Source organism: Protopterus annectens, chromosome 10.part0 (genome assembly GCF_019279795.1).
Source record: "Protopterus annectens isolate FY-2018-M chromosome 10.part0, PAN1.0, whole genome shotgun sequence".
NCBI lineage: Eukaryota > Metazoa > Chordata > Ceratodontiformes > Protopteridae > Protopterus > Protopterus annectens.
Window position 1 is genome coordinate 872,037,424 of NC_056744.1, and position 12,620 is coordinate 872,050,043.

The following is a 12,620-nucleotide window of genomic DNA, read 5'->3' on the forward strand; positions in this document are numbered from 1 at the left end:
ATCATCGGATTGTTGTGCAGGTTGAATCAAGGGAAGACCCCAAGTGTTTGAAGCGCAAATTCAGGGAGCTGTGTAACCCGCAGGCCAATGTTACATTAGAGAGGCATTTGTTTTACACAAGAGATCAGACGCAAGGAGAAACTTTTGCAGCTTATATTACTGACCTGAGGAACAAAGCTAAAATATGTAAGTTTGGTGATTTAAAAGAAGAGTTAATAAAGGACAGGCTCATGCATGGTATTAACAGTGCTGCTATTTTGCTTTGTGGCAGTGATTTAATGCTAAGCAAAGCTACTGCGATTTGTCAAATCCATGAAATTACAGAAAGGCACATGGATATGCTTGCAAAGCTTGCAAGTGACAAGAGCATGGTTTCAGGTTTCAGCAGGCTCCAGAACAAATGTAGACAGCATGCAACATGTGGCAGGCAGAAGCAGGCCTGAGCACATGGCAGCTACAGCCCCTGTGGGTTTTCCTGGGAGGTCCCATAATCTTCCAGTAAGTTCTAAAACTAGTTCAGTTAAAGGAGCATGCTCAGTGCAGTACAAGGGTGAATCAGCAAAACCCAAGTCAAGCTTTATTGTTAACTGTCACAACTGTGGTTGCCAACCATGAGTCTAAAAGAGAAAAGTGCTTAGCATTTGGTCAGCAATGCCATAAATGTAACAAATGGAATCATTTTCAAAAATGCTGTAAATCAAGTAAGCCCCATACTGTTATAAAGAAGGTTCATTCAAAAAAGCAAATTGGTCAAATAGAAATACAACAGTCTGCTTTCTATGTAGATGGTGTGTCAGCAGCTGGTGAAAGAATTGATGCAGTAGATCTACTGGCAAAGAATGAAGTATTTGGTACTGTCCGTATCAATGGTAAACCCACTGAGCTCAAAGTAGACACTGGTTCAAAGTGTAATGTTATGTCTACAGACACTTTTGCTAATGTGAGAGCTGAACAACTAGATGCGACCAGCTATGCAAAACTTGTTGCTTATGGAGGTGAAGAAATTCAAACCAAATGCTCAGTTGCGCTTTCATGTTATGTGGCCAAGAACTGTTGTAGCTTATTTTATGTAGTGCGAAGACCTGTGCCATCATTACTGGGTCTCAGAGACATTTTGAGAATGAATTTGCTTTCTTTTACTAAAGAAGTTCATCAAATAAGCACATGTCTTAGTTCCAATTTCACTAACAGTATTTTTCAGAGTATGGTATTTTCGATGACAAATTGGGCAAACTTCCAGTTTTGTATTCTATGAAGTTAGACCCAGAGATCAGTCCGGTGGACAGACCTGCAAAAAAAAGACAGCCATGCAGCATAAAGTCAAAGCCCAGTTGGACAAAATGGTGCAGCAAGGTGCAATTTGTCCAGTTACAGAACCTACCGAATAGATGTCGTCCATGGTAGCAGCTCACAAAAAAGGCTCAGATGAAATCAGAATATGCACTGACCAAAGAGACTTGAACAAAGCATTAAAATAAATCATCTTGTGTGTACAGTTGAGGAAGTCACAACTTTAATACCGAACGCCACTGTTTTTTCTGTCTAAGATGCAAAAATTTCATTTTGGCAAGTGATGCTTGATTGCAAATCTTCATTACTAACTACATTCAGTACCCCAATTGGAAGATACAGATTTCTTAGGATGCCATTTGGAATAAATTCTGCAAGTGATATCTTCTAGTATGCAATCGAGCAAATTTGTTCGGGTTATCCATGTGCCATAATAGTACATGATTTGTTAGTTGGATGCAATGGTGAAGCAGAGCATGACAGAAATCTTAAGAGAATTCTAGACACAGCACGTGAAGTGAACTCGAAGCTCAACCCTCCACAGTGCAAATTCAGACTATCAGAAGTGACATATGTAGGTCATTTATTTACTAGCACCAGATCCGTCCAAGCAAGCAACCATTCTTGAGATGTCAGCGCCAGATAATCTACAAGCTCTACAATGTTTTCTTGGTATGGTCAACTATTTAGGCAATTTTATACCAGACTTCAGTGAGTTGACAACACCTTTGAGAGAGCTAACACCTAAGAATGTTACATGGTCATGGTTTGAACATCACCAGAAAGCATTTGAAGACCTTAAGCAGAAAATTGCTACTCCACCTACATTAAGATACTATGATGTCAACAAACAAGCAACTCTTTCCTGTGATGCTTCAAGATTTGGTCTAGCTGCAGTCATTCTTCAAGAGGGTAGAACAGTAGCCTATGCATCTACAACACTTACTCAAACTGAAATGCAATCTGCTCAGATTGAAAAAGAACTTTTGGCTACAGTGTTTGCATGTTCCAAGTTTCATGATTAGATCTATGGTCGAGATATTCAGACTAAAACTGATCATCAACTTCTGGTTACTATTTTAAAGAAGGCTATGCATTCAGCTCCAGCAAGATTACAAAGAATGATGCTTAAATTGTAAAAGTACAACTTCAAAATGGTCTATACAAAAGGCAAACTTCTTTTTCTGGCTGACAGCTTATCCAGATCACCCAGAAATACAATGGAACAGCTTGACACAGAGAATTTTGACTTCAATGTCATGAAAATACATAATTTTTCTACCACAAGACTTGATGAGCTAAGAGAGCACACAAAGATGATCTAGTTTTGCAAAAACTTAATCATTACATCAAAGATGGATGGCCGTCAAAGCAATCTAGTGTACCACCAGAAATGCAACCCTACTATCCTTACACAGATGAGATGAGGATGGTATTATTTTCAAAGGACCTAAAATTGTTGTTCCTGTTTCCTTACAACACGAATACATCCAGATTTTGCATCGTGGTCACCCAGGCTCTGAAGCTACCAAAAGAAGGCAAGAAGACTAGTATTTTGGACTTCTTTAGCAAAAGACATTGATAATGTACTTTCTTCTTGTTCGGTATGCTATAGTACCAAATACCATTTGCAGAAAGAACCACTTCATCTAAGTCAAGTTCCTGAATGACCTTGGTCAACGGTAGCCACTGACATATTCCAGTGGAACAATCAACATTACTTGGTACTTGTAGACTCTTATTGGAAATGGTTTGAGATCGAGCTACTACTCAACCTAACTACCACTACTGTTATTACCAAGTTGAAACATCATTTCTTAGTCCATGGAAGTCCACAAAAGCTCATCTCTGACAAAGGTACACAATTTACCTGTCAGTTGTTTCAGAAATTAGCAAGAGAATGGGACTTTGTACATGTTACTAGTAGTCCAGAATTTCCACAATCAAATGGACTAGCTGAACGTGCCATACAGAGTGCAAAGCAATTGCTTGAGAAGTCAAAGTGTGATAATACCAATGTCTTTTTGAATCTACTCAATCTCAGAAACATACACCGTGACAATATACTTGGTTCACCTGCTCAGAGACTTCTCTCCAGGCAAACCAGAACAACATTGCTTATTAATTCCAGTTTGTTGAGGCCTAAAGCTAAATATGACAAAGCAATCAAAGCCCGATTATTTAGAAAGCATTCTTTCCAGAAGTCCAGTTGTGACAAATCAAGCAGATTTCATCTGTTGAAAGAAGGAGAGACAGTGAGAATACAAATGGCGAAAGGTTCTGACCAGATTTGTCAAATAACGAGTATATGTGTAGAGCTGAGATCCTATTTTGTGAATTCTGAGGGTGTGGAGTACAGGAGAAATGATAGACATCCTCTTCCTGTATCAGAACCGATATTGCAGCATTGCTCCTGTGATACAGACTCTAAACCTCAGAGCAATTTAGACAATGTTCCTGATCCAGAACATGTCTTGATTCCCACTACCATTGCTGATGGTATTCCTGATGTCCCTAAGGTTTAACATTCAGCAGAGACAATCCCAGTTGCTAAACCTAATTCCACTTTCTATACCACACGATTTGGTCATATTTCCAGACCCAGTGTGAAATGCACAGCAACCTGGACGTAGTTGTATAAATGCATCTAGTTCTGTATAAGTGCATGATGAAACTTGTTTTGCATAAATTGCAAGCTAGTCAATACTGCATGACACATTTCTCAAAAAGGGAGGATTTAGAATAACAGGTGTGTTGTACCTTTAAGAAGCATTTCTAAGACCTGAACGTGCACATAAATAGCAAGCATGTGCTGGCTTCAGTGCCATTTTGTGAGTACAGCCAGAGTGTGAACATCTGTGTATTTGACAGCTAGTTTGTATATAAGTTAAAGTTATTTAGCTTCATTTGTAATGTGTCTGTACAAACCCACAATGTTAGTCTTCTTCATCGTGACTAGACAAGCTACATGCCCTATTAATTATTCCTTTTTTAATAGCAGCTTCTGTTCTGCATTTAAACAAAAACTCAACCAGTGCAGGTCTTTAATTTAGGATTTCCCTATCCCTTTCTCATCGCTTATACACTAATATCAAACACTGACAGGGAAGGCAAGCTCTAGCTTGCAGTCCAAATGTCTTCTTTGCCTCTTCGCATTCTCCTACATTTCCCTCTCTAAATATTTGTTCTTAATACCTTGGTTCCTTTGCCAGCTTCTCTGGTACATTCTAGCCCCATCTTGCCTATTCTCTCTATCCCTAACTGCAGTCATCCCTATCAGTAGTACCTCCTTTCTCCATTCCCATGTTGGCTTTGTTCTTAGTATACTTTATACTACTTTATGAATATAATATTTTGTATGACTGTTGTTATTCTCCTTAAGGATCTGCATCCAAAATTCTACTCTTTCCTTAATTTTTGAATTACCCCCTGCTTCATCATCATCCCTTTCCACTCTGAATTGTAGCTTTCTGCTTGTGTTACGTATAAGAGCCTTAAATGTGTAGCTCTTAATACATCTCTTCAAATCAGCTAATCCTAAACCTCCTTGTTCTATCGAAGAATCAACTTATCCCACTTGACCCTTGCCCTCTTCCCCTCCCAGATAAAATCCTTCAACTCTTTATTAATTACTATCCACAGCACCTCCACTGGTTGATAAAAATATGCCTGACCTGTGTACAAAAGTAATGAACTAAAAACATTTCTACTGCTTGTATCTTGCTATCCATATCCACAGGCAAGAGCTTCCAGTTTCTCAGTTTTTCTATTTTTTTTACTCTCTTCCCACATATCCTTAGTTGCCATAACAGAATCCTTTTAACCCACTCTCCTAAATAATTCATTTCATCACGTCTCCATAAATACAGGTACTGCTGAAACAATTCATGTGTGAGTACATAGTTTACAGCTATAACCTTTGTTTTATCTTCATTAATTTTATACGCCAAAAAAACATGGAACTATCTCACAATGTTTCACAACACTGAAATGTCCTTTTTCTGCTTTTATCAGGTATAAAATAATATCATCTGTAAATAAAGCCAACTTTTCTTTAATAACATGCCAATTATATCTTTGAATTTCCGAGTCCCTTATTTTCTTTGCCAATGGTTCTAAATATAACACAAATAATAAAGGGGAAGGAAAGAAGACGACCCCCCCCCCCCTGTCTGGTTCCTTTGTCCAGTTAAAACTTATCAGAGAGGAACTCTCCCACTTTGATTTTTGCCTTTGTTCCCTAATACATTCTCCAGATTAACCTTATTACTGTATCAGGAAATGCAAATGCTTCCACTGGCCTGCTCATAAAATCTCAGCTTTCTCTGTCAAATGCTTTATCTGCATCAAGACCCAACAGTAGCAGCTGTATTTTCTTACATTCTGCTTCCCTCTGGATCATCGTTATATGTCAAATTTTTGCCTCCCTTCCACAAAACCACACTAAATCATACCTATCAATTTTGGCAACATCTTTGTCATTCTTTTAGCCATTATAGGCATAAACAGTTCATAATCATAGTTCAAAATTGAAATGGATCTACATGAAGCTGGATCTAATGGGTCTTTGATGTCCAAGTATTACAGCCACCACAGCTTTTTTCTAGTACCTTCCAGATCTTTATCATTTTCTTCCCTTCTAGCTTCCAAACTTCCACCAAAATACCATGTACTCTTGGAGACAGTCCTGAAGACTGATTATACACCACCATTTTTATTTCATCACCTCCTCTCTTAACTGCTAATTGTTCAGCCTCATCTACCTCTAAGCTTGGCAAATATTTCCATTTGTGCCTTTTCTTGATGTCCCATCTCTCTGCTTTATACAAACTGTCATAAAATTTCCAAAATAGCTCTAATACCTCTATAGGATTTCTGGTTATTTTTCTTGGAATACGCTCCTCAACAGCCCTTTCTGCTTTCTGCTGTTTAAGTCATTGTTCCAAAAGTTTTTGTGCTCTGGAGTTATTAAATGTTGCTTAACATCAATCTTTCTAAACTCATGCATATTATCCAGGTACTCTATTTTTATCTTTAGTTCTCTGCAATTGCACTTATTCTTGTTCTGTGAGATACCCCTTACTCTGTAGTACTTTAACCTTTGTCAGCACCTCTAAATAATTCTTGCTACTATTTAACGATATCAGTTTTTCTTTCATTTTATCCAACTCACTAGCTTTAACTTCTATGGTACTATCTATCTTCCCTAATAACTCCCATATAAATACCACTACCCATTCATTAAATTCCTCTCTTTTTAACAGGTTAAGTGGTATCTTTACTTCAATATCCTGCATTTTTATCTTAGTAATTACTGACACGTGATCTGAAAGAGTTATTGGATGTGTGTCAAAGTTCTCAAGTAAATGCACGCTAAATATAAATTCTGTCTAGTCTAACCCAGTTATTTACCTAGGGGAATAATATGTAAATTATCTCTGTATTCCTACTACTCCATAGCCTTACATATCGGACTCATCAGGCTAATGGGGCGATAATTCCCAGGGTCTGTAGTCGCTCCCCCTTTATGGAGAGGGATAACTATAGCGGTGCACCATTCGGTAGGGACAAAGCCTGAGGTGAGGCTGTGATTGAACAGGGCACACAGATGTGGTGCCAGTTCACTTTGTAGTTCATGTAGAACACATCCAGGGACATTGTTGGGTCCCATAGAAGCAGTTTTCTTGGCCTTGGACAACGCAGCTTTAACCTGTGCTGCAGTAATGCTGGGTGCCTGGCATTACTCCGGTATTGGGATTAGTCCTTTGGGGGGGGTAAAGTTGGCACTGAATCTGTTGGTCAGTATGTTGGCAATATCTGTTGGCTCATTATAGGAGGTACCATTGTGTGCAGTAACTCAGAGCAAACCTGGGTATTGCCGTGGAGATTCTTGATATAACTATAGAAGGCTTTGTTGTTTTTAGTTTCTGCCACAATTCTGCCTTCAAAGTTGGCTTTAGAAGTTTTGATGAGGGAACTCAACTTTTTGTTGAGGCTAACAAGGGAGTTTTTTGCAGTCTTGGGACTTCACCTTTTTCTGCAACAGTTTCTTCCTTCCGTTGTAGAGTTTATTATTGGCAGGGGACCCCAGATTGGCTTCCTTTTTTTGGAGGAGAGCATCTTGGTTCTGTTGGGTATGGCTAGTTCCATGCAGTTATGTTCATGTCGTACAGTTCATCGATGTATGATTCGACAGTCATGCATCTATTTTCCATTGATGTGTGTGCCGTGGGCTACCTCTGCTTTTAGGAGCCCAAAGTCAGCTTTGGAGAAATCTTTCATGGTGGTTACCTTTATGGAGGGGTGTGGATGAGATGCGGATTTCCATGGTGATTAGTTTGTGGTCAGATCTAATCAGGGAGGAATTGACTATTGGTGTAGAGCAAGGGTTGCCCATATTAGTAATAACCAGGTCAAGGATGTTGCTTCAAGTGGGGGTAAGAATGAGCTGGTCCAAGGCATTGGAACTGATGAATTCCAGGAGAGTTGGGTCACTGTATTGGTGCATGAGAAGTTTTCCCAGTTGATGGAGGGGTAGTTGAAGTCACCTAGTATGACAGTGTTGGGTTGGGCTCTAACAGTTTCCAAGGTGTTTAGGAACATGGAGTGAGGGTCTTGGGACATGGTTGGGGACCTATAGCAGGCTACAACCTGAATCACCATCTTACCCAATGTTAGTTGTACCGGAAGTAACTCAGATGCATTATGTTGGGCTAATAGTCTGGAGGTATGCATATCCTTTATGAATATGGAGAAACCACCACCTTTGGAGCTTCAGTCCATGTTCTGGGGCCAACAGGTGTGGAATGAGTTATAACCTGGTAGCGCAGGGGTGCTTTCTGCTGCTTTAAACCAGGTCTCCATTATAGCACAAATGTCGATGTTCTCCATTTTGAGGAGTGCTTCAAGCAAGTGCATCTTGAGATTAGACTTCTAGCACTGAGCAGCATGACCCTCAGATTGCATTTACTTATAGCTGTTATGGTGGTAATTTTGTCTTTGGAACATCACCTAAAAAAGGCACTATAGGGGTGGCAAGAGCCTCAGCCAGTAAGGAACTTCTGATGTCTCGCAATCTGACTGATATATTTACACACCTACATGGCAAATGGCCATTATATGCAATAGAGAGTCTGACAGGAGATAAGCAAAGAGGACCATGGACTTCTCTGGATATGGAGGAGATGTCTCTGGAAATCAGATGACTATAATAGAAAGATGTCCAAACTACTGCAAAGACATTAGTCAAAAGATAAAGAATTGCCAACAAACATGCCTATATCCCTTACAATGGTACCTGCATGGATGGGATGTGTCCACTACATGGCAGGAAGAGTAAATCCTTTGTTTACCAAAATTAACTATACTGTATTTTTTCACGCTTACTTTGAGAGCATTGTCCTTGCACCAATTGTCAGCACAGTCTAACTCTTGCAGGTAAAACTGTGAGTCAGTGGAGGAATGAATAACAACACACAATTTACAATTTTCAGTGGAGGAATGAATAGTAACACACAATTAACAACTATCAGTGGAGGAATAAATAATAACACCCAATTTACAATTATCTGCAAATTTAGGTAACCACAGGTCAGTAGAGTTGGCTTAAAGGTTTGAGAAATATATAACAAACAAGATGGAGCCCAGCACGAAGCTCTGTGCTATACCACTGATACCTCTTTTGCTTTCAAGATTAGCACCTGACACTTTAACCACATTGATTCTGTAAGCTAGCCAAGACACAATGTACGGAATTATTTTCAGATTTACAAGTCTGTTAATAATGCTTGCTTGGGAATAGTGGCAAAGGCCTTAGTTAGCTCCAAATATACTATATGTACTGCATACCCTCTATACCCTCTATACACAGCTTCAGTGACTTTTTCAAAGACGTTGATGAGGTTGGAGAGACAGCTAAATTGAGAAAGATAAACTGATAACAATCCACAATGATAAACTGCACTTCTGGTTTATACTAGTTGTACTGCATGGTAGCTCTGTAGCTGTCTTTACTCTCTTACCTCTATGATTTCATCCAGCATCGTTACGCAGTGGTCATAGCTTCCATCTGCTTTGTTTTGTAAAACACATCTTACAAGAGGACTAACAAGGTTCCACCCCATGCATCTTACAATGTCCTGCAAAACAAGATCAGGGAGCTGATGTTAAGGTACAGAATTAAAAGTATGACTACATAAATGAAAAGTATGTTCAAGCGAATACCTTTACTAACACAAAATAGTCCAGCACCAAGGAGATGTTCAGAATAGATAATTCTTTATTGTAGCTACCCAAAACAAGCAAGCTGGTTTCGGCAATAATAAAGCCTTCTTCAGTGCATTAACTAACATGGATTAACATCTCATTTAAATAATAAATTGTTAGATCAGAGTTCAAAGCTGATTGGTACATACCAAATTAGCTCAATTCATCAAGGCCTGGCTTGAACAAAGCACCCAGCCTGACAATCCAACTAGATTCTTTGTCATTTTCAAAAAGAATGCCATCCTGTTTTATGTGATTTATTTCCTTGGATTTTATCTATAATTGTGAATTTTAGCAGTGCTATGGGTCATCATATGTTTATAAAGAGCACTGGATATCCTTTTATTTCTGCACTGGATACCTGTTTTTACAAACAACTAATGCTTAACATGCTTAATAATGATAAGGCATACAAAGTTATAGATAGATCCCAAGTAGCATCCATTATTAGGTATGTACATGATACAATCTATGACTTACTCATGACTAGATCCATAGATAAGACACTCTATGATTTTCTAATGATAGACTCCCCCCTGATTCCCTTGATCAAGGGATTACCTAAGTTGCACAAAAATGAAAACCCCCCTCCATTACGTCCCATAGTGTCAGGTGAACACTGGGTCACGGAGAATGCCTCTTTGTATGTGCAATCTAAACTTGGTGTGATGGTGAAAGAAATTCCAACCATTTTAAAGAATTCCTATGAGCTCCTGGATGACCTTAAACAAGATCTGGTTAGAAGTAACATCGATGCAGATACTTTATTAGTCACTTTAGACATTAAAAGTTTGTTTACTAGCATCCCTAATGACTATGGCCTTGATGCAGTAAGGTCTCATTTAGTTGAGCTTGGTACCATAGACAACAATGAGATAATGAACATTTGTTGTCTGTTGGACTTGATTCTGAATAATAACATCTTTTTGTTTGACCACAAAGTATATGCACAGACATGGGGAGTAGCAATGGGCACTCCCTGTGCCAATGCTTATGCTAATTTAGTGGTCTATAGATGGGAGAAAGAGTACATTTTCGATGACCCTAGGTTCAATAACGTCATCCTTTATAGACGTTTTGTAGATGACGTCCTGATGCTTTGGAATGGAGGTATGGATATGTTGAAGGAGTTCATTTGTTAAATGAACTCCGTTACTTCATTTTTCAGCTTTACATATGAATGTTCGCTAATAAGTGCAAATTTCCTGGATATTACTATTATTAAAGAAAATACTAACAATTTAATTACCACCTTGTATAGGAAGTTATGTTGGAGGAATAGTATCCTTCACTATGACAGTTTACATCCACGTTATGTGTTTCGCAATATTGTAAAAGGTCAGATGAATAGAATACTCAAAATATGTAGTAATGAGTTGGATGCTATGAAATTAATTAAGCATCAAAAGCAATACTTTATGGATAGAGGTTATCCGGCTGAGCTAGTTAATGGTGTAACGGATACTCTTCTTGGGGTATCAACACATATAACAAAGTTAGGCTATGGTTCCCGCAGAGGAGAGAATAGTAAGAGTGTGGCATATGATATCAAATACACCAGTGATATAGAGCAACTAATTAGGATTATCAGAGGAAATTGGAAAATTTTGCTCTCAGATACTTTTCTCTCACAATTGGTTGGGAAGAAACCTACATTTAGATTCAATAACTGTTTAAATGTTAAAAGGCTACTTTGTAAAGAAAAGCTAGACATAGTTCCTGTTGATATAAGAGCTGGTATTAAGACAGGTACTTATGCATGTGGTGGATGTTCATCTTGTAAATATATTAATAAGACTCAGTGCCTCAACATCTCAGGTATTAACATGGTTTTTAAGCCCACCTTCTACGCTACATGTAACACACAGAATGTTATCTATCTTGCTACCTGTAATCAGTGTAATGGATACTATGTAGGGATGACATCACGTAGACTTAAGGATCGTATTTACAACCATGTCTACGATATAAAGAAGAACAACCTTACCAATGCTCTAGCTATGCATTGTTATGATAGATCTCAGCATAGCTTTAGCTTTCAGGTCTTGCAGGTTGTAAACCCAAATAGGAGAGAAGGTGACCATATAGGTAACATTGAGATGTTTGAGTTAAAATGGATACTGTGACTGAAAGCCCATATACCACCTGGGCTTAATACGGTGGTTAGTATCCGTCCTGTTCTCCTAGGATCTTTATGATATGATGATCACATCATTTACTTCCCCATTCAGTTTATCATGCATTTTACATATCTAGATTGTTACACACATTTCTGAGATCTTTTTAGTATACCAGTTCCAGTACTTATAATTTTGGGTAGTATCTCTGCATTTCTAGTCATGGTTTAGATTTGCATCTTGGTACAACCTGTGCCTTGCACCATGATAACGCAGTAATATATATTAATACGATATAGGCTATATGAAGCTATGCCATATAATAGTTTAAATACGTAAGGATTTGTACTCTGTACTGCTTATTGCAAATAGCTTGAATACTAGGTTAATAGATGTCTATGAATAGTGCAATCAACACTAGTTTGAAATGTGCAATATGAAAGTAGCCAAATGCATAGAATGCATGTATGAGCATATTTTCTGAGTGCTCTCTAGTTTCTGTATTGTTGGGATGTATTCTTAACATCTCTTGAATTTTGATGAATCTGTTATATGTTTCATACCTTATGATTATTATTGTTAGTCTGTAGATGCCTGGCATCAGAGAATAAGGTTCCGTTGTTATATATTTATTCTGTACCACATTATAAATCAATCGGACAGTTTTAAACATGTCCGTACCAATTAGTGAATGTTTTTCCAATCTTAATATGGTCCAATTTATGAACTAAGATATTTTATATTTGGTCAATATAACACTTGACTAATTGTTTTATTCGCAAGGGATAAATATACCATATTGTAGCCCCTAGTGCTACATCTGTGTATGTGGCTCTTTCTTAGCAGTTGCTGTTTCTGACCTGCAGCGTGATTTAATAAGAAACATCTTCCATATGGGTCTAAAAGTGATGAATAGAGTAAATAACAATTTCCTGAATATAGGCTGTT

General features: G+C 38.2%; 1 protein-coding gene across 2 annotated transcripts in view; it reads right to left on the reverse strand.

The window, feature by feature from the left end:
* GLMN (glomulin, FKBP associated protein) overlaps positions 1-12,620 on the reverse strand; it is a gene marked incomplete at its 5' end in the record, with an annotated part of 1,643,959 nt that overhangs the window by 1,557,825 nt on the left and 73,514 nt on the right. For both annotated transcript variants that reach the window (XM_044085667.1, XM_044085669.1), the window contains 1 exon segment: positions 9,312-9,428. In XM_044085667.1, coding sequence (XP_043941602.1) covers positions 9,312-9,428 — 117 coding nt within the window.